Source organism: Penicillium samsonianum (genome assembly GCF_028829775.1).
Source record: "Penicillium samsonianum strain IBT 33392 chromosome Unknown utg000009l_segment0_segment0, whole genome shotgun sequence".
Classification (NCBI taxonomy): Eukaryota; Fungi; Ascomycota; class Eurotiomycetes; order Eurotiales; family Aspergillaceae; genus Penicillium; species Penicillium samsonianum.
The window spans coordinates 368,694-389,859 of record NW_026643267.1 but is presented as its reverse complement, the minus strand read 5'-3'; the positions used below and the strand labels follow the sequence as shown (position 1 = coordinate 389,859).

Sequence of the window (21,166 nt, the reverse complement as noted above, 5' to 3'; positions counted from 1 at the left end):
GTTTTGCCTTCAGTGCGAGCCATGCGGCCTCTCGCAGACCATGGTTTGTGGTTTGTTGCCTCCTACCTCGGTTGAACAATTTTTCCCACCTAATGTATAATCTGTGCCATTTGTGCAAGCACCGCCCAGTCATATCTGCGTTCAATCCTTGGGGAAACGATATGTGTCCTCAAGGCTAATTTGGTAGCACTCTAAGGATACTAATGGGTGGTCGACGTGAACTCTGAATATAGATGCGTTGTTGTACATCGCTGCAGATCAATCGGGCAGAGAAGGGCTTCTCCTTATGACATCGTCCATATGTAGTAGGGCGGTGTAAATATATCAAAAACAGCAAGTCTTTCGTGCCTGTTGTACAACTTACTACAAACATAGCCCCTGCAGACTAAAAGGACCGTTGTCCCATCGCCGAATTTAGGTTTCACAAACAATGACATTGTGATGTGGCCTGAATAGTAGCGGAGCAGACGCTATATTCGTGCAAAAACCAAGTGGGGGACAGGTTGTCCCGCTTTCTGCATGAAGAGGTTCGTGCGTTTCGGCACATTTGTGTACAACCTGGCAGGTGCGCTTGCATATGGGTCCTGAGGCATGGGCTCATTTGTTGCACTTTTGTATACAGGAATAGCCGGCCGCTTATGCGGCCCTGTGACGTATTTTTGGTAGTGCTTTTAGTTGTCTTCTATAGATATTTTGTCCTTCTTTTCAGTTTCATAGATAGACGACGGGAAAAAGGCGGGGAAAGGCCTCTTTTCTATATATAACCTTTGGTTTTAGATCAGGAATCAATGTCCAGCAAGCCCTGAAGAGATTGCAGGTATGATTATATCAAATTGTGATTTTGATGGGGTTGATGGGGTTGATGGGGTTGATGAGGTTGATAGGTCCAGTGCCGCGGTGAAACTGCGGTGAGTCGCGTTGATTAGCGCGTGGAACATCCCGCCCTCATGAACTCCTCCAAACCCCAACATTCCTTGACTTACTTCCAAAAGTCCGCTGAATGTGTCGGTCTCTTTCTCGGCTGCTGCAGGGTCTGTCTATCCGTGTCCACTCCTTGGAAGCTAGCCAACAAGGTCGACATACGTCATTGACAATACCTGAATCCGTTCGCGTGGCGAGAACCAGATCGCTCGCCCCAATCCACAATGCTCGTCATGCGGCTCACTGTACTCTGCGCTTCTCGTCTTTCTCGTCTAAAAGTGTTGCGCATCCCCTAAATACATCGAGGTCTGCATCATCACGTGCGTACTCGCAGGATCTTGGCCCAGAACCAAGATATCTAGATCCAGAAAATATGGTCAGGGCGATTGAGACGCCTGGGCCGGAGGCGAAGCCGGCGGATATCCTCAATGGAGATATACCTTTACCTGCTGGTCAGGCAGAGGCTGCATTGGACCCGGAATCAGACGAAGACATCCCCGTTGATGTGGAAGAGCTAAAAGAGGCGCTCGGCCGACCACCTCCGGTCAACAGCAGCTACCTTCCCCTTCCCTGGAAAGGTCGATTAGGATATGTGAGTTTTGCTGTGCTCGGCATGGCATACCCCCATTCGATGATCCTAGATTCTAACTTGAACAGGCTTGTTTAAATACGTACCTTCGCTATTCAACACCCTCCGTATTTTGTTCTCGAACATGTCGAATCGCCTCTATACTCGAAAATCGACACCCGCTCCAAGATGCCGACCAGCCCGCACACCCGATCAAGAATCGTCCAGACCGCGACCAACCAGCCGATGTTGCACGCGGACAAGCCTTCGTCGAGGGGCTGGCTTTGGCGAATGTACGCGATTTGGTCAAAATAATTCGTTGGAACGACAAATATGGCATCAAGTTCATGCGACTCAGCAGTGAGATGTTCCCATTTGCCAGTCACAAGGAATACGGCTATAAGCTGGCACCGTTCGCCTCGGAGGTGCTGGCAGATGTAGGACGTGTGGTGGCAGAACTCGGACACCGGGTGTCGGTTCACCCTGGCCAATTCACTCAATTTGGATCACCGAGGAAAGAAGTTATCGATAATTCTGTTCGCGATCTCGAGTATCACTCGGAGATGCTCCAGCTACTCAAACTTCCCCCGCAGCAGGACCGCGATGCGGTCATGATTCTTCATATGGGTGGAGTGTTTGGTGATAAGGCTGCCACACTGGATCGGTTCCGAGAGAACTACGCCATGTTGTCGCAAGACATCAAAAACCGATTGGTTCTGGAGAATGACGACGTTAGCTGGTCCGTTCACGATCTACTGCCTATCTGCGAGGAGCTCAATATCCCTCTTGTGTTGGACTATCATCACCATAATATCATCTTTGACGCCAATGAGCTCCGAGAAGGCACCGAGGACATCATACCTCTGTACGAGCGTATATCAGCAACATGGTCTCGGAAGAATATCACCCAGAAGATGCATTATTCCGAACAAACTTCACCCGCCATCACCCCGCGCCAACGGCGCAAACACAGTGCCCGCGTTACTACTTTACCCCCTTGTGCGCCTACTATGGACCTGATGATTGAGGCCAAAGACAAAGAACAAGCCGTATTTGAGTTGATGAGAAACTTCAAACTCCCCGGCCACAATCTTGTGAACGAAATAATACCCTTCATGCGCCTCGACGAAAACCAGCCATTCAAACCACCCAAAAAGTCTAAGAAGAATGGGAGCTTCGTGGACCTAGAAGGCTCAATACCACCGCCTCGCACTATTCCAGACGAAGAAGTCGGAATGGGTGGACCGGATGGCAGAGTCTACTGGCCCGAGGGCATGGAAGAATGGCTCCGACCGGCAAAGAAAATCGTGAAGCCTAAAGCTACACCAAGTCCCAAGAAAAACGCCTCCAAAAAGGGTAAGATTGAGTCTGTCACAGACGATGCTCCCATAGATATACCCATCAAGATAGAAACGCCAGTAAAAAAAGCCGCCAGGAGCACGAAAGGCACGCCTCGGCCGAGCAGGTCTCGCAAGCGCAGGGCTTCGTTGGTTGAGTCTACCCCAGAATCTGAAGAGACTCAAAACACTGAAGAGGTTTCAGTGGGACTGGACAGTGCTCCAGTTTCGATATCACTTTCTCGGCGAAGTTCACGTGCGAAGAAAGTGAACTACACCGAGGACAGTGCATAATTGGCAATTGGTAGTTCTTGTATATTAGTGTACGATTATTCACCAGATCTTAAACAGCAAGAGGCTTTATGGCTAGATTATAGATCCAAAATACATTCCATCAATGCGAAGTGCCTGGGCATCTGCTTCCTGCTTCCATATGGGCTTCACCTGTACGCCCCTCTACACAACAACGTATTAGTTATAGATACGTCTGAATAGAATATTTAATCATTGGAAGACTATACCTAGTAATTTAAACATAAAAGAAAAGAACAATAATACTATATGTAAATATAGTACTAAACTAGAATTTTCGGTTACAACGCGGTGAGAGCATCCGAGTAATCATTGTCATGGCCGATCTCTTCCCCGCAGGGAATCAACTCTCTACAGCCTTACTCGACTTGGCTTTTTCATTTCAGAACACTCTTACCTTCTTCGTACATCATCCCACACGAGACCCTGGCGCCTAAATCACGTTTCCGTTGGCCAATCCTCCGGTCGAGGCCCTCTCTCTTCAGACGCCCGCCTACCATCCTTTTCCCCTCCTTCCCTCGCGAACCTCGACCCAGCAGACTATCACATATACTCCGTCTTATCATTGGCGCACACGCAACCAGACGAGCCCAATCCCGTCTCTGGGCTATCCGGCACGAAACCCTGCCCGCGCTCCGACACCGGGCCCAATCGCGAGTCTACCGAGCGATTGTCCAGCGACAAGCGCGACTCGCTACACACGATAGTAGACTTGGCGGACGCCTTGTGAATTATCTTCTCGGAACCCGGCGACAGTCAAGACCGTGGAAATCTACTGCAGCAGCCGGTAACAGCCCAGCTGCAAGATACCCGAAGTCGATCCGAGAGCCCCGCCACGGACCGAAGGACACCACGATAGACTCAATGTCGCAATCCGGACTTTCATCAACATGGGGCCCAGGAAGTGGTGATGGTGCTGCTGCCCCTGGTAGCCGCCGAAAGAAGGTCTACGAATACTTCAAAGCGGCGAATGAGCTACGCCAGACCTATACCTCACAATGGTCGGGGCAAAGGAATGAACATGACGAGGACTACTACAATACCCCCGGTGCTTTCCCGGATGTGGAAATTGCACGGTCAGGCGATGAGGAAATGGTGGTCTTCCCCAGTTATGCTAGGAAATTGGCAGAGAAGAAGAACACCGGTACCAGCACACGTCCGCGACGTGACTCGTGGTCAGAAACTATCGATGAATACCGGGGTGCAACCCATGAGGATAATGATGCCTCCTCACCTACTTGGGATGCAACAGAGACTGAAGATGCAGTCGTGGCCGTTGACGTGCGTGGCTGGATTTACTCTCCTGGTCGATCGCCGATGAGCCGAAAGCACCGGTTGATGATTTCCTTGGCCAGGAAGCTGAGCGGAATCTCTACGCCATCTGGAACTTCAAATGATGAAAGTAACGACAAGATTTCTGGGAAGGGAGATGATGAATACATCGACAAGGAGATCCAAACATTAGTCGCCAAGGCTGAAAAGGAAGCAGACCCGGCCTGGAAAGGCTCGAATGCGGAGCAAACAAACCAACCCGCTGCACCATTGAGTAAAGATGAATTATCTATGGCGAATGCCCATCTGATGGAAAGACTTCGTCCGTTTTTGACGAATCCCGTTGGAAGCATGCCAGTGACGGTGTTCTTCTTCAACGACAATGAAAGCAAGTCCCGAAATATCGTGACGGATGAATCAGGCCATTTTACTCTCCGCGCTACACTGCCCTTTGTGCCAACTCATATTCGCGTGTTGGCATCTGAGGATCTGTCTGTCGCAAGGCCAATTGAGGTCATTGATCCCGTTGGAATCAGTTTGATCAGTGACATCGATGATACAGTCAAGCACTCTGCTATTGCCAGTGGAGCGAAAGAGATGTTCCGCAACACATTCGTCCGTGAATTGGATGAACTTACAGTCGAAGGAGTCAGCGACTGGTACTGCAAACTGGCTAGTGATGGTGTGCAAATTCACTATGTGTCGAATGCTCCCTGGCAATTGTATCCCCTCCTTGAGCGGTACTTCAAGATGGTGGGATTGCCCCCGGGTTCCTTCCATCTCAAACAGTACTCGGGCATGCTTCAAGGAATCTTTGAGCCCACTGCAGAGAGGAAACGGGGCTCATTAGAACAAATTCTGCGCGACTTCCCTGAACGAAAATTCATTCTTGTCGGCGACAGTGGTGAAGCTGATCTGGAGGTTTACACTGAGATTGTCTTGGCAAATCCTGGCCAGATCCTGGGTATCTTCATTCGTGATGTTACGACCTCAGAAACCCAGAAGTTCTTCGACAAATCGGTCGGCCATCTTGACCAGTCTAAACGCAGTCGCAGTTCACCAAATGTAGTGGACCACTCGGACGCCGCTACCAATAGACCGACGCTGCCGCCTCGAGGTGGCACCGCTATTGACTCTACAGTGCCTGTAGGCCATCATGACCCAGATCCAAGGGATCTTGACCTTGAGGACCTGATTGATCTCACAGATCTCATCATTGACGATCAGCCACCTCCAGCGGGGCTTACCCACCCCACCACTCCCCGGCCACGCCCAGCGAAACCAATCAAACCATCTGCATTGCGCATGGTTTCTACGCCAGCTGATTTGGCGAAGAGTTCCAGACCTTCCTCTTTGCGCAACGTTGCTACACATTCCGATGAGCCGGAAAAAGACTCAAAATCGGCACCAGCACGAGAGGCCCCCAGGCGCAAACCAGTCCCGCCTGTGCCACCCAGACGTGGAGTGCCCAAGACAGATTCATTGATTGATGTGGATCCCTCGCCTTCAACCTCACAGAGCAGCGCTGGGACATCAACGAATGAAATTCCTTCTTCGTGGCTCAAAGGCCTCGACGATGGTTCTGCAGGCACTCAGAGTCAATCGCAAGCTACAAGTGCCAAGCCACCACCGCCTCGCCCCCCTCCGCGTCGCACAAACACCGGGTCCTCAACAACCAGTTCAGATCCCACTGCATCAACTACATCAACTACGCCCGCTCGGACTCCGGCTCCCGCGAGTGGCATTCAATCATACCCAGTGGCAGCCGCCCAGGCTGCATACCAAGGGTTCCAGTATGCAAGCGACCGACTCAACTTCTCGGGAGCTCCCTCTCTACGAAAGTCTCCATCCAACCAATCCCTTGGGAGAGCAGGGTCCAAGGAGTCGGGAATGCCGCCCCCGCCACTCCCAAATAAGCGCGAGGAGCTTTGGCGACGTCGTTGGGATCGTGCAAGTGAAGTGCTTGAACATCACGGCGTTGTGCTAGGCAGTTGGAGGGTCGGAACCGATGCGCAGCCTGTTTGTGCGTGGTTAATGGAACAGGCGATGAAAGATATCAAGGCTGGTCGTTCGAAGGGGGATCGTTGATGGCGTGTAACATACGATATGTCAAGATGTGCCCATGAATAGACTCGCTTTCTTCCATTCGCTTTCTTCGTAATCCTCAGCGATTCAATATATATTTTCGAACAAGGTTATTATCAATAGTCTACCGGACCGTCATGATAGCCTCTGGTACATAGAATGAAGCCTTGTCTCTTTGAGCTTTCTCTGCCTAAACAATATACATCGTACATGTATGTTATGTTGTGTTGCTATTTCCCTCCGGGGCTAGCTGAAGCTGAAACTGACATGCACCGGTCATATGTCCACGGTTGGTCGAGGACATTATAAACGCCCTTGGCGATTATAATTCAACAGCCCCCCATTGGCGAAAACATCAATTATACATCGTACGGTCGGCCGATCAGTAATCGGAAGCTGATCCCGAGGTCCTCGTTGGTAGACTGTTGGGGTTACAGCCAAGAACTCCGACGATGCTGACATCACATTTTCTCGGGCCTCGGCTCAATTTGAAACCGCAGTTGCATGATTGGCGACTTATAATCTGGGGTATTTACTTTATACTCTTAGCCCCCCATTCTTCTCCCCTTTCTCTATACTAAAACATGCCGTCGGAAACTCTCACGCGCGCGGAGGTCGCAAAGCACAACACCGAGGAATCCCTCTGGTGCATCATCGACCACCAAGTCTATGATCTGACCGATTTCGTCGACGCCCACCCCGGTGGTGCTGTCGTTCTTGCTCAGGTTGCTGGCCAGGACGCAACATCCGATTTCTACAACCTGCACCGGCAGGAGGTGCTAGAGAAATACCGTGACCAGCTTTGCATTGGTGTCGTCGAAGGCGAAAAGCCCGAGGTCATCCTGCCCTTCCCCGGAGCTTTGAGCCCCGTGCCCTACGCAGAACCCCTATGGCTGCGACCCCAGTTCAAGTCCCCCTACTATAAGGAGAGCCACCGACGCCTGCAGAAGGCCATCCGGGAGTTCACGGATAAATATGTGACGCCCGAAGCGCAGGAGAAGGAGCAGGATGGCACCTACATCAGCCAAGAGCTAATCAACCGAATGGCCGAGACGAACATTCTTGCTATGCGACTGGGTCCTGGAAAGCATCTGCACAACCGTACCTTACTTGGTGGAGTTGTCGATGGAAAGGAGTTTGATTATCTCCACGATATGATTATAGTACAGGAGTTGGTCCGTGCCAATGCCAGAGGCTTCCAGGATGGCAATATGGCCGGTATGGCTATTAGTTTGACAGCTGTCCAGCAATGGCTGCATGATCCTGTACTCAAGGAGCGCCTCAATAACGAGGTCTTGTCGGGTCAGAAGAAGACGTGTTTGGCTATCACGGAGGCCTTTGCTGGTAGCGACGTGGCGGGTCTGAAGACTACTGCAGAGAAGACACCTGATGGGAAACATTATATTGTCAACGGAACAAAGTCAGTCGGATCACATCTGCTGGTTTGATTAGGAGATTTGCGCTAACAAAGTTTAGGAAATGGATCACAAACGGCATGTTCGCCGACTACTTTGTCACTGGCTGCCGTACCGAGAAGGGCTTCTCGGTGATCTTGATTCCTCGCGGTGAGGGTGTTGAGACCAAGCAGATCAAGACCTCATATTCCACTGCCGCTGCCACTGCTTTCGTGTCGTTTGAGAATGTCAAGGTTCCAGTTGAGAACCTCCTTGGCGAGGAGCACAAAGGTTTCATCGTTATCATGAGCAACTTCAACCACGAGCGCTTTATGATGGTAGCCGCCGTGGTCCGCATGTCAATGATGGTTGTGGAAGAGACAATGAAATGGTCCAACCAACGCATCGTCTTTGGCAAGAAGCTGATTGAACAACCGGTTATTCGTCAGAAGTGAGTCTTTTATATCATTCGCTGCCGATATTTCTCTTCTAACACCCAACAGGATCGCTCGCATGATCTCCCTCGCCGAATCTAACCAGGCATGGCTTGAATCCATCGCCTACCAGATGTGCAACATGACATACGCCCAGCAAGCGAAGCATCTGGGTGGACCTATCGGTCTGCTCAAGTCACACTGTACCCAAGCCGCAGGCGAGATTGCCAGTCTCGCTACGAACATCTTCGGTGGTCGTGGTATCACTCAGTCTGGAATGGGCAAGGTCATTGAGATGTTCCATCGCACATACAAGTTCGATTCCATCTTGGGTGGAACTGAGGAGATTTTGGCAGATTTGGGAGTGCGACAGGCAATGAAGGATTTCCCGAAGTCGATGTTATAGAGGAGAAGCTTCTTGAGCGAATATATCAGTCGAATTTTCTACCCATAAACATGACAGTGCTTTCAAGTTGTATGTTTTGTATGCAGCTCTCGGCTTGGCCAAAAATAGAAAAGGCAAGTGGGGCAGATAGCTGGTGCGGGGTATCTTTGTTCCGACGCCACAGCTTTCCCAAGGCAGCTAGCTCCAAGTGAGGTCACCTTGGGCATCAGTGAGCCGCATCATCACCCCATCTCCCAAGATATTCCAAACTCTCTGTCATCAAGTATTGCACGTCTGAAATATACAAAATTTATCAAAAATGGCTCCAGCGGATGCCCTTCACCAGGATAATATCCTCAACCTTGCTGTGAAAGCTATCCAGCCCGCAGGTGACAGACAGCCGAGTCTCAAAACACCATATGAGGCTGTGGCTTTGATCGGCCATGCATGCATGGTAGCAGTTGATTTCAGACTTGTCGGTCTCAGTGAAGACCACAACTTAGGTATGTCAAGCCTGTTCCAACCCCATCGGTAAACTCTTACTAACTTCTCCAGAAACATCTACAGATACACCTTCCCTCCCCGCAGAATGGAACGCTAACGATACATTTGCCTTTCGGTACGCACATGCGCAGTCTTCGATGCAGTACCTACTCAAAGTGAGTCGACTTGGAAATAACGCAGTGATCTTTGCACTGGCCTTGGGCGATGACCGGACCAGTTCGTTTGACATCCCCGTCAAAGATTACATCTCCACCTCTGCGCTCCCTCTATCATCCTCAGACAACACCACTGCGTCTCTGCGAGATGTTTTCATCTCGCCAGCTCGACTAGGCGACTTGGTCGGTTTGTTCAAAATCAACGTCATCCAGAAACTCGCTCCCGGTTTGTACAAGGAGGGGTATGAAGATCCAAGCCAGCCATCCAGATCAAGGCCGCAAGAAGAAAGACAACCGGATATTCCCCGGGAAGGCTCCCTCCCGGAGCCTGCTCGTCCACGCCCATTTGATGATCCCTTAGCGGCAGCTCCCCGTCGCTCCAACCCACCAGACTTTGCCCCACCCGGGTTCGAAGATGAGTTTGAGATCAACCGGCCCCCGCGAGGGTACCCAGGAGGATACCCAGGAGGATACCCAGGAGGACTTGGAGGCAGAAGTCCGTACAACATTGGGGAACGAGATCTCTACCCAGCAGGGCTAGGTCCCAATGATCCTTTGCGCGGATCTATGGGTCCTGGCTTTGGTCCAAGTGGCGGGGGTATGCATCCTACCTTTGATGACCCCCTCTTCGGTGGAAGAGGAGCTGGTAATGGTGGATATGACCCCCGTGTACCCCCCGGTGCAAGATATGATCCTGTAGGACCTGGTGAGCCACCTGTTGGTCGTAATCAAGGACCGTTTGGTAATAATGGACGAGGTCGAGGTGGGGGCGGCTTTGGTGGGTTTGGTGGTGGAGGTGGATTTGGCGGGGACATTATCTAACGAGTGATGAGAAATTGAGACTGGAACAAAGAAGAAGATTCTTTGTTCCTAAACGACCTAAATCTATTTCAACATTAACAAGAATAACAAGAAGCTACAGCCATATCTGGATGGCTGTTTTTGATGTGTTTTCCTCCGTAACGTTTGAGTGCATTGTGTTGAACATCTTCCTGGACACCTATTTTATTATCTTTTCGGATGTCTAACACAAACCAACAAGGATATAAACCCCACGTCCTGTACAATGGCGTAGTTGATAATTACGTAGGCAGCCCTGCCCTGGAGAAAGCGGTGTGTGGCTGAAGTGTGGCGCATCTGTTCACCACTCTCAACTTGACCTTCCCGAACTCTCATCTCTTCTCCCTTTCTCGCGTTCCCAAGTCCCATCCCCTTATCCCTTGAATCAATCTTGGGAAGTTGTCTTTTAATTGAATTTCCATCTGGAGCGTAATTATCCCACATATTTTCCAAACCCCACGATACCTGCGCCCATCCCCGAATTCCGTTTTCTCACGAGACCGCCCCTCCCCAGCTGGCCCCTCCTTTTCAGCCAGCTGAGCACACCAACGCAATGGATAACAACATGGAAATCGATACTGCGCGGTCCCCCGAGCCACACCACCTGTCGCCAACAAGCGACCCCGGGTCCATACCGACTCTGGACGGCTGGATCGAGAGTTTGATGACTTGCAAGCAATTAGCGGAGGAAGATGTGCGGCGGCTGTGCGATCGGGTGGGTTCCTTGTTTTGACAGACTGATAATGATGAATTCAAGTTGATCGTTTATGTGTCTTCCAGGCAAGAGAGGTATTGCAGGAGGAATCCAATGTGCAACCAGTGGTATGTTGTTTCTCGGTCGGGTTGTTGTCCTGTCCGCCCAGCCCACTGACCTATCCGAACAGAAATGCCCAGTGACAGTCTGCGGTGACATACACGGACAGTTCCATGACTTAATGGAGCTTTTCCGCATTGGCGGTCCTAACCCGGATACAAACTACCTCTTCATGGGTGAGTGGCCGATGGTCGGATGAACGCGTTGTGGGGTAACGTTTTTTTAATTTTTTCTTGATATAGGTGACTACGTCGACCGTGGTTACTACTCAGTTGAGACAGTGACCCTCCTGGTCTCCCTGAAGATCCGTTACCCGCAGCGTATTACCATCCTCCGTGGAAACCACGAGTCCCGACAGATCACACAGGTCTACGGATTCTATGACGAATGTCTCCGCAAATACGGCAATGCCAACGTGTGGAAATACTTCACCGACCTTTTCGACTACCTTCCCCTCACTGCTCTCATCGAAAACCAGATTTTCTGTCTTCACGGTGGACTGAGTCCGTCCATTGACACTCTCGACAACATCCGGTCGCTTGATCGTATCCAAGAAGTTCCCCACGAGGGTCCCATGTGTGACTTGCTCTGGAGTGATCCCGATGACCGATGTGGATGGGGAATCTCTCCCCGTGGTGCTGGATACACGTTCGGACAGGACATTTCCGAAGCCTTCAACCACAACAATGGCTTGACTCTTGTGGCACGTGCCCATCAATTGGTGATGGAAGGATATAACTGGTCGCAAGATCGGAACGTGGTCACTATTTTCTCAGGTATATTTTTCGTCTCTAGACCTGATGGACCAAAAACACTAACCAGACTACAGCACCAAATTACTGTTACCGCTGCGGCAACCAGGCCGCCATTATGGAGATTGACGAGCATTTGAAATACACATTGTGAGCACACCTGCAGTTTTATCATTTTTTTTTGGATATCCTACTGACATTATCCAGCCTACAATTCGACCCTTGCCCCCGAGCGGGAGAACCTATGGTATCGAGGCGCACACCTGACTATTTCCTTTGATAGATTTCATTTTTGTCCTTCTAAAGGCAATTGGACTGGCGGAGAATGGGGGTTGCAATCGAACAGGGCTCTCGCCTACTTAATTCTGTATGGTTCGATGCCTGGCCACTTGTTGATACCAATCATGAAAATAAAAGACCATTTGTAAGACCCAGTTCCATGAGACTATAGGAATGCCCTGTCCCCAGGGTATATTCTGGATTGCGGGTTAATACCATTATCTGGTTAATTGAGGTAACAGGGCTCTCTCGTTGGTATCGCTAGAGCTGAGTCATATGCATAGAAGGCTGGAATTCAATATTCCCTTGCTAAACTGGCACTAGATGGTTGGTCGCTGCCGACAGCTTTATAAGTGTTAGAAGTTCCATTGAGATCAGACGTCTCTTCACTGCTAGTGCGAGGTTCTCATCATTGCTGGGTGTTGCTTTGGTGCCCGGCTTCTTTTGCCAGGAACAAAGTTCATAATCTGAGAGCAGACGTTCTCGAAACCATTGCGAGTATCAGCAACGTGATGAAACCCCACCGCGGCATCAAACGGCCGCCTGAACCTTCTATGTACTGGTAGAACAGGCCAACGAGGGATAGCTCAAAGTTCTGATGATCTAAGTCCGATAGCCCACCTAGCTCTGGAGGATCTAAGGATATGTGCATCAACCTCTTCCGTGCCTCGAATAAGTGCTATATCGCCTTCGGAAAGTGGCTCTTCTAGTTCACGAACACATGACGGCATATGTATTTCTAGTAATCCAGGCAACTATACGTGGGAATACACAATGCGAATATACAGATACGACCGTGTCTGGGAAGTCTATTAAGCCGGTGATGTTAGAATCGTCGTCGATCTATAAGGAAACACCTCTGTCAGGTTTCCCTACATCGAATTGAGGATAAAGTCAATTCATAACTTCATTGATTGTCTAACATGAATTATATTATACATAGAAGATGGCTATATCCATTAATGTTATAATGTGGATATTAGCACAACCTGGAGCTCAAATGATGTACACCTTGAAATGCAATGAGGTGATCTTGGGTTATTTTGTTTCTTCGCTCAACCCCTGAGATATACTGCTGCCCCGACTCTCGATGTCCCGTTCATCATGAGCCGGAAGAGGAATTCCATTCTGTTCAGCTTGCGCGTTCTTCTCACTACCCCCATCTCGTCGATAGTGGCGCACTTTCGAGCTTCCATTCGGAACCCAGAATCGCTGGTCAACACGGCCGACGAAGAAGATAGCCACCACCAAAATATCAATAGTGAAGTCAAAGATATAGAAGCAGGCCTTGCTGTGATACCAGGCTGGGTCGGTGATAGGACGAGGTGGCATCCAAGTGGTGCCGGCACGGAATGATGCTCCAAGGCAGAGCAATGAGCTGACAAGTCCGACGATGAAGATTTTGACGATCCAGCTACCAGAACCAACCTCTTGAATTCGCTTTCTGTTTGGAGACAGAAGGACAAGTAATACAAGAGGAAGCGGTAGGAACGAGATGATGGAGAAGTATGTCTGACCGTAGAGCATGATATCGCGATCGATGCGAAGGGTGTTCGAGTTGAGAGTATATGAACTCTGAATAACACAAGTGATGACCATAATGATAGTCACCACAACGAGAGCATATAGTGCTTTAAATGCCCAAGATACTGGTCGGGACCATCCGAGGACTGGGTAGACAGCTCGGAACATACGCTGTGCGTATAGCAAGTTCAAGATGAAAAGCAGCAACACGCCCGCTGCGACAAAGATCTGTGCTGCAATCGCGAGTCTAACGTTTGTTGGGTGACAAGCCCAGGCGATGCGAATGATGTTTGCGAGGATACGCGACATGCAGAAACCGAATGTTGCGGCCGATGGAATGAATTTGTGGCCTTTTGCGAGGTTGCGACGGAATAGGGTCATATGGCAGGCGGCGCCGGTGATGAAAAGGGCCAGGAAGACGGCGCATATTGGGACATCGAGGGGGATTGTTGGTCGGCCTCCCATTGAGGCCGTTTTAGGCATATAAGGTCCTCCCATTTTCTAGGGTTTTGTTAGGGTTGGCTGTAGGGCAGAGGGTTGGAGCACAAACTTTGATGTTTAGGTATATTTCCTTGCTTCGATTAAGAGTGTAAAGAATGTGATTCTGTCAAAGATTCGGGGTTTTTTTTGGTATGAGCCTGCAGAACAATTGAAGGGAAGAATGTAGTCTATACAATATACGATGTACAAGTGGTCCCCCAAGTATTATTATACCTTACATAGTTCAGTCGCTAAGCTTTTAAAATTTTTCTTTGAAAAAAGCTCAGACTTCGCAGGTCGGGCTCCATTCGACGCGACAAATCTGTGATTATCTCCTATTCAGCCAAATTCAACACCATATGTGAATTGGAGCTGTCGGTGTCGGGGTCCCTCGCTACCCGAATTCGCCTGGACGGACGCCGAAACGCCGACCACCGATCTCCAAACAATTATAGGGTCAAAGCCCTCAAAGACAATACCTGTTAGCAGTCTCCTGGACGTTGCTGATTATATTGTTATGTTTTCTTTTAGTTTCTATGTTGAAGTCAATATGCTCAGGCGAACCCTGGAAACAGAGCTTCTTAATTCCGTACCTGACAACCTTATATAGACTTCGCCGAGTGTCACCCGTTGTAGTAATCACCTCCTTGATTCAGTAACAAAGATGTGAACAGCAAAAATTCTGCCAGAGTATGTAAGAACCTAGGTAACTTTGCGAGATGATTGCATATAAATACTCAAGGCGAAGTTGCGTATTTCTAGCTAAAAAGACATTAGGAGAGATAGGAGTTTAATGAACTTAAAAGCATCTCTTCACTAACTATAGCCACAAACTATGCCGCAAATAATTCAGTGGTGTCGCGAAAGTAATCTTCCCTATCGATTGACGTGCAGTGCCTTGACGTCAGTGATCCCGATGAAACCTATTTGCCAATTAATCAACTAACCTTTGACCACCCAAAGACAATCGCTGGATTGAAACGTAGGAATGTCGTCAAGCCAGTATTGGGCTGGAAAGAGTAGAGCACTGCGTCATCGATAGTGTAAGTGAGAGGCGTGCAGTTTCTAGCTGTTGTGTAACTTTCCACTACATACCCGATCTTCCCCTCGCATTTGCCGTGCTCTCATTAAATTCAACATTACCGGTATATGTGGTGACTCAAGAAATAAATCTAACTGGAAAAGGTCTCTAATGCAGATGACAGGACAACGATCGTCGGAGTATTTTATTGTGCACCCCCAAACTACCATATACTCCATAGATTGAGGCCATGATCTTCATTACTCGATGTGTCTCCATGTGTGATTCGGTGTGTGACACGAGACCTTATACCTTTGACGTTTTGTGGACAGGAAACGATCTGCGCAATTTGTACATATATATGGAATTTCTATACAATCTTCTAACAGTACTCAGTTCAACACCACATCACTACAAAAGTTGAAAGCAATATCTTAAAATTACACTGTTCATAATCTAGCAATGACGGTCACTCAATCATCTTCCGGGGGTGCTCCAGATTCCACGGAAACTGTCTTGGTGACGGGAGGCTCCGGCTTCCTCGCATCCCACGTCGTCCGTGAGCTATTACAACAAGGCTATTATGTGCGCGTCACTGTTCGATCCAAGGCTATGGTAAAGAAGGTCCTCCAAGCACATGTTGCTAATAGCCAACGACTTTCATATGTTCTCGTTCCCGATATGATTGTCCCGGGTGCGTACGACACGGCTGTCCAAGGCGTCACCGGGGTGTTTCATCTATCTTCGCCCTGTACATTTACCACAACCGACAACACTAATGAGCTTCTCACCCCGGCTGTATCCGGAACTCGAGGCATCTTGCAGTCCATCAAACAACATGGCCCAGATGTCAAGCGGGTTGTGTTGACATCGTCAGTAGCCGCGATGATGGATGCGACTGTTGACTTTGACCGTGGACATCTTTATACCGAAGACGACTGGGGCGAAACAACTTGGGACGAGGCAGCCAAGGGGTCAGCAGTCGTCGGATACATTGCTAGCAAACGGCTTGCTGAGAAGACGGCATGGGATTTTATGGAGAATGAGAAGCCTTCATTCGACCTCGTCACTATTTGTCCCTCAATTATCGTATGTTCTGTACCTCCCATCCAAGTTCTTCTGACTAACTGAGATTTAGATGGGACCGATTATAATTCCAACCAATAATCTGTCTGCCAACCTCTCTCTTGGCTCTGTGTGCGCACTCATGGATGCTAAGTTGGACACCCCAGGAGAGACGCCATTCCCTGTCTACGTTGACGTCAGAGATGTAGCTAAAGCTCATATCGGAGCTTATGAAGAAGCCATTGCTTCTAATCAAAGATATCTGACCTCATCCGGCAACTACAGTCAGCAGCAGTTGGTTGATATCATGAAAAACCACTTCCCTTCTCTCGAAGGGCGCCTCCCTACTGGAAGGACTGAGGAGAGTGAGGAGATAGTTGGTATAGATAGCAGCAAGGCGATCAGAGACCTTGGGTTTGCTCCGAGGAGTCTTGAAGACACAATTGTGGACACTGTGCAGCGGCTTTTGGAAGTTGAAAAGATTGGAAATTGAACGATCAGGTAGATCTAATGTCCTGCACCTTTTATTTCGGATATAGGAACTTCATTATGGACTTCCACAATAACACGTTTGTTTGGGTAATTCGTATTGGTCGTTTGGTTTTCATCCAGTTCAATTTCGAATAATCAGGTTCAACGTCACAAAACCTCATATTCGCTCATGTACAATAAGTTGTATTAGAGTACTTACGAAAAAGAGTGATTCTTCGCCTTCTTAGCCAAAATTTCATCAACCTCCTTAGCGTGCTTGGAGAAATTGTCCACCAAACTATCCCACATCTTAGGCTCATGCTCATGCTTCTTATCACTGTTCCACGCATAATCAGTAATTGTGAAGGGACGACAAGACTCGAACATGAATGCAATCGATGCCTTGGATATCTGCATTGCTGGTGGCGCATTATCGGTGGCGTCCTTGAACTCTTCATAGGCAACACCATGGGGGACCACTGTGGAAAGTATCAGCATTGACTCGTATTCGATGAGAAAATTCCAGGACACTCATACTGCCGCATTCGAATGACACACTCCCGGGCTTGAATTCGTCCGAGCGGCCACCATAACCGCCGTAGATTAGACCCATTAGTTCGGATGCAGCATTGCGGTGGTAATAGGGAGGCCGATATGTGTCTTGGTATCATTAGCAATGTTCATGGATCAATATATTGACCAGACATACGTGAGGCAACATCCCATCGAGGAGAAAAAGTGAGGAAGTCAGCCAAAGGTGCGGTGAGATCGCGGGATTTGGCCGTGAGGACACAGAAAATAGACGGGTCGATGTGGTCCACGGAGATGGAGCCGACATTGACGAATTTGGTCAAGTCATATTTATAGGGGACCTGAAGGGCATTAGTTGGCTGAGAACCGATATCATCACCAAAATGATACAAGCTCACATAGTTTCCATGCCAAGCTACGACATCATATGGGCTGTGGTTCTGAGTACTCCGGAAGAACTTGCCCGCAAGCTTGTAAATAGTTTCCCACGGCTCTTGAGCTACCTCATACCGAGCAACAGGACTCAAAAAGTCTCTCCCGTTCGCGAGGCCATTAGCACCAAGTGGTCCCAGCTCAGGGAGCTCGAATTGCGTACCCCAGACCTCGAGGATGTATCCACGCGAGGGACCGTCTGGAAGATTGACGCTGAAGCGGATACCACGCTGGATAACAACAATCTCACCTGGCTGCACAAAGATAGGACCGAATTCAGTTTGAATGTCGAGTGCTCCCTGCTGTGGAACAATGAGAAATTCACCATCGGAGTTAACAAATGCTTTCTTCTTCATGCCGGTGTTGGCGACGTAGACATGTGTAGCCAAGCCTTCGCGCAGTGTGGGATCACCCGAGCCGGCAACAGTCTTCAATCCTGAAACGAAGTCGACTTCTTCGCTTTCGGGGATATCAAAGGGGTGCCATGCTAGCTGGGTAGGGGATACATGAATGCGTGGGTTCAACGGAAGGAAGTTTGCCTCGGTATCTTTGTTATCTGGTAGTTCTGTCTGCGAGTGATGTTAGCACTGATACCCGGAATGAAGAACAAGAGGTCCTTACAAAGCCCTGGTGGGCGACAGCAGGGCGGACACGATATAGCCACGCCTTTTTGTTACAGTGTCGTGGAGCGACGAAAGCAGTGGCTGTCATCTGTTCGGCGTAAAGACCGAACCTCACATTGCGAGGGCTGTTTTGGCCGTGTGGAATAGTTCCAGGAATTGCTTCAGATATGAAGCTGTTCAAGGGTTATTAAATGAACATTTCAAATCGTCAACCTCGGGGATGTAGGTTATGCAAGGATACGTACGCATTGCCAAAGCCGGATTGATACTATAGAAGAGTTATTAATCAGATTCATTGTAGATATTATGATGGAGCAACATACCTCATAAGGATCGTTACGCCTGGTGTTGAACGAAGGGATAGTTCCATCCTTTTGGGTCTCAGCCCAGTGGAATATCTTTTGATACTCCTCGGGATCCGACAACGAGTCAGGGGAAGGCATACTGATAATAAATGGCTAGGAAATTAGGAAACAGAGAATGAGCAAAGTAGAAAAGCAGTTGTTGTTTTATTCGTCTTCTGAAGTAACCTGGGGGTTGCAAAGACCCTTATATATGTACTTCAGCGTAAATGATCACACCAAACTTGTGGGGTCACCGATTCAAAAAAAAGCAATGATACAATGCAGGACACCCAACAAAATTGCCCATTCGATTCGTCTACCCGGGGAGAAATATGCAACAAGGCACGGATGTCCCTTGGGAGATCCGGCATGGCCACGAAGCATCAGCTGAACACGCGATATTGGTGCATTTGATGCCTCAGCAGTGACGCTGCCCCCACAAATCGGCAAAGCGATGGTCAATCGACTTGCCGAGCTCCCCGGCAGGACCAGCTTCGCGCGATGAGTTGCGGAGAGAGATCATTCCCATATGAGGAGGTGACGGATGACCCCACATGAGTAAGGGCTGAGTAACGGTGAAGGCTCAGCTAGTGGAGAGAGACTAGGAGTTAAGGGTTGTGTTGGTGGAAGTTTGACGGGATTAAGATGGTCGTTCAACTGCCGAGATGTTACGAATCCGAAGTCTGTTGGATCATTAATTTGGTGTTCATTGTTGGTTAATGATGGTGCTGAGCCAACTGGCTAAATCTACACAACAATAGCGAAATTATGATTTTGCGATAAGAGTTCACTGAATTGGATATATTTTGGTCTGTCACTTTAGAATAGTTTAACATACTAATTTAATAGACTAATTCTCCCTGCAGTCAAACCAAAGACAATAGGCATATACGCGCCATTTCCTGCTTCCTTAAGCACCTTGCAATGCTCAACTCTCCGACGAGCAGCGAACTGCGACTCATCGATCTCTTTGCACTCACCCAAAGGTCCAAAAGCAAATCGCAAATCAGCAGACCAAGGTCCATCACCATTGACAAACCGAATCCAACGCTGCCGCATCTCCTTTCCAACAGCGCTAGCCGCAGGATTGAACGATAGATCAACGCCGTCGAACAGAAACAGCAGATCAACTGCATGGTGTGCACGACTTGAAGCTTGCCAGGGATTAGACTGGTCTACCACATATTGGAAGACTCGCTTGTTTGCCGCGCGTAACTTGTCGGTAATCACCTCGACAGGGAGAGTATACCGAACATCATTGACGAGATCTAGAGCTCCCAGCTTCGCGGCAGTTGGGCGATCACCGAAAATTTGGTACATTTTTCGAAGCTGCGTACCCCATTGCTTATCGTTGTCGAATGCAGCTGCGATCGTCTCTCCATCTAGGAGCTCGACGCCGTTTCGCCAGATAACAGACTAAGTCACTGGTCAACGATGTCCGAAGGACCAGTCACAGCTAAAGACTTTACGTACCTCGTACTCAACATCACCAATCATCACTTCCTCAACCTGCTCAGGTCTGGTTTCCCAACCTGACAGTTCAGGCTCCTCTTGGATCCACATTGTATTCACATTGCACTCTCGCAGTGCTTGGACCAGTACAGTAACGGAGGATTCGCGCAGCGAAGTCTGACCAAGCTCTCGGACCTTGGCCTCTAGTCCTTTAATAAGACCATCTCCCTTTTCGACCGGTAGCGGCGAGGACAGATAAAGAGTCCCAGATGCCATGATGGCCCTTTTCACAGGAGGGCCAGTGATGAGATGAGCATGGGTATAGATAGCCCCCGCACTTTCGCCCGACAACGTGATATTTTCCTACGCGCAATGAGCACTAGTCACATATTCGCAGGATGTATATGACTTACAGGATCACCCCCGAAACCAGCGATATTCTGTCGCACCCACTCAATACCCAGACGCTGATCTTTCCGGGCCAGGTTCTTTTCTTTCCCATCTCCAAAACTGAAGATATTTAGGCGGTAATTGATCGATACAAAGATGATGGGTTTGCCTGTCTTGATAGAATCTGCAACAATCTTGGTCGGGTCACAAATCTTGGAGGCAGCAGAGCAGAATGTGACGATCTGAGAGCCGCCATGTATCCAGACGAGAACAGGAATAGGGCCTGTTATGGAAGACTTTGGAGGACATGTAATCTCTAGATTCAGGCATTCAAATTCGTCCGCTGCTTCCGGGACAATGGCGAAGTCCTCTGGAATACGGAGGAGATGGCGGACATCCACAACTGGTTGAGGACATACTGGACTGTATCAAATGTCAGTGTATGGTTTTAGTTGTATCCCGAGCGTGGGTTATGTCTGTCTTGTAGTGTGAATGCAGCTTACCCATATTTCGAGGCATCAACAACGGCTCCGTCAAAACCGCGCACAGGCTCGGCCTTCTCGAATCGTGCCGGGATGCTGGCATATTTTATACCTAGGAATTGATGAACGGGTACATTTTGATCATCACGCTGGATGCCCTTGAACGTGGCATTCAGGACCAAGTGTTGGATTTCAGGAGTCACCATATTAAACGGTTAGAAGTTTAGAACTAGATAACAAAAACAGATTGGGAACCTCGGACAACTTTTTAATGTTGGTAGGTGACATACTCCATAGTC

At 49.0% G+C, this 21,166-nt stretch overlaps 9 protein-coding genes across 9 annotated transcripts; 6 read left to right on the top strand and 3 right to left on the bottom strand.

Moving 5' to 3' along the window:
• Positions 1 to 1,294: 1,294 nt before the first annotated feature.
• N7471_013225 (UV-endonuclease UVE-1) lies at positions 1,295 to 3,120 on the top strand (the record flags this gene model as incomplete). Its single annotated transcript, XM_057285944.1, has 2 exons — positions 1,295 to 1,513; positions 1,579 to 3,120. 2 exons carry the CDS (start codon positions 1,295 to 1,297, stop codon positions 3,118 to 3,120), a joined length of 1,761 nt encoding a protein of 586 aa, XP_057129269.1.
• An 882-nt stretch (positions 3,121 to 4,002) lies between these two features.
• N7471_013224 (phosphatidate phosphatase App1 family protein) lies at positions 4,003 to 6,498 on the top strand (the record flags this gene model as incomplete). Its single annotated transcript, XM_057285943.1, has 1 exon — positions 4,003 to 6,498. The coding sequence occupies one exon, from the start codon at positions 4,003 to 4,005 to the stop codon at positions 6,496 to 6,498; it is 2,496 nt and encodes an 831-aa protein (XP_057129268.1).
• A 581-nt stretch (positions 6,499 to 7,079) lies between these two features.
• On the top strand, positions 7,080 to 8,729 carry N7471_013223 (acyl-CoA dehydrogenase family protein; the record flags this gene model as incomplete). Its single annotated transcript, XM_057285942.1, has 3 exons — positions 7,080 to 7,915; positions 7,972 to 8,340; positions 8,393 to 8,729. The coding sequence occupies 3 exons, from the start codon at positions 7,080 to 7,082 to the stop codon at positions 8,727 to 8,729; spliced, it is 1,542 nt and encodes a 513-aa protein (XP_057129267.1).
• A 225-nt stretch (positions 8,730 to 8,954) lies between these two features.
• Positions 8,955 to 10,222, top strand: N7471_013222 (proteasome inhibitor PI31 family protein). The gene is made up of 2 exons (XM_057285941.1): positions 8,955 to 9,211; positions 9,264 to 10,222. The coding sequence occupies exons 1-2, from the start codon at positions 9,028 to 9,030 to the stop codon at positions 10,187 to 10,189; spliced, it is 1,110 nt and encodes a 369-aa protein (XP_057129266.1). The 5' UTR covers positions 8,955 to 9,027; the 3' UTR covers positions 10,190 to 10,222.
• A 538-nt stretch (positions 10,223 to 10,760) lies between these two features.
• On the top strand, positions 10,761 to 12,053 carry N7471_013221 (serine/threonine-protein phosphatase; the record flags this gene model as incomplete). Its single annotated transcript, XM_057285940.1, has 6 exons — positions 10,761 to 10,922; positions 10,988 to 11,029; positions 11,092 to 11,197; positions 11,264 to 11,797; positions 11,851 to 11,923; positions 11,981 to 12,053. 6 exons carry the CDS (start codon positions 10,761 to 10,763, stop codon positions 12,051 to 12,053), a joined length of 990 nt encoding a protein of 329 aa, XP_057129265.1.
• Positions 12,054 to 13,090: 1,037 nt separating this feature from the next.
• N7471_013220 (uncharacterized protein) lies at positions 13,091 to 14,074 on the bottom strand (the record flags this gene model as incomplete). Its single annotated transcript, XM_057285939.1, has 1 exon — positions 13,091 to 14,074. The coding sequence occupies one exon, from the start codon at positions 14,072 to 14,074 to the stop codon at positions 13,091 to 13,093; it is 984 nt and encodes a 327-aa protein (XP_057129264.1).
• Positions 14,075 to 15,539: 1,465 nt separating this feature from the next.
• On the top strand, positions 15,540 to 16,635 carry N7471_013219 (SDR family oxidoreductase; the record flags this gene model as incomplete). Its single annotated transcript, XM_057285938.1, has 2 exons — positions 15,540 to 16,166; positions 16,216 to 16,635. The coding sequence occupies 2 exons, from the start codon at positions 15,540 to 15,542 to the stop codon at positions 16,633 to 16,635; spliced, it is 1,047 nt and encodes a 348-aa protein (XP_057129263.1).
• A 194-nt stretch (positions 16,636 to 16,829) lies between these two features.
• On the bottom strand, positions 16,830 to 18,642 carry N7471_013218 (putative homogentisate 1,2-dioxygenase; the record flags this gene model as incomplete). The annotated part of the gene is made up of 7 exons (XM_057285937.1): positions 16,830 to 17,092; positions 17,151 to 17,273; positions 17,323 to 17,485; positions 17,543 to 18,145; positions 18,198 to 18,372; positions 18,445 to 18,467; positions 18,523 to 18,642. The coding sequence occupies 7 exons, from the start codon at positions 18,640 to 18,642 to the stop codon at positions 16,830 to 16,832; spliced, it is 1,470 nt and encodes a 489-aa protein (XP_057129262.1).
• Positions 18,643 to 19,380: 738 nt separating this feature from the next.
• Positions 19,381 to 21,073, bottom strand: N7471_013217 (uncharacterized protein; the record flags this gene model as incomplete). Its single annotated transcript, XM_057285936.1, has 4 exons — positions 19,381 to 19,959; positions 20,017 to 20,358; positions 20,409 to 20,808; positions 20,889 to 21,073. 4 exons carry the CDS (start codon positions 21,071 to 21,073, stop codon positions 19,381 to 19,383), a joined length of 1,506 nt encoding a protein of 501 aa, XP_057129261.1.
• Between the last annotated feature and the right edge of the window lie 93 nt (positions 21,074 to 21,166).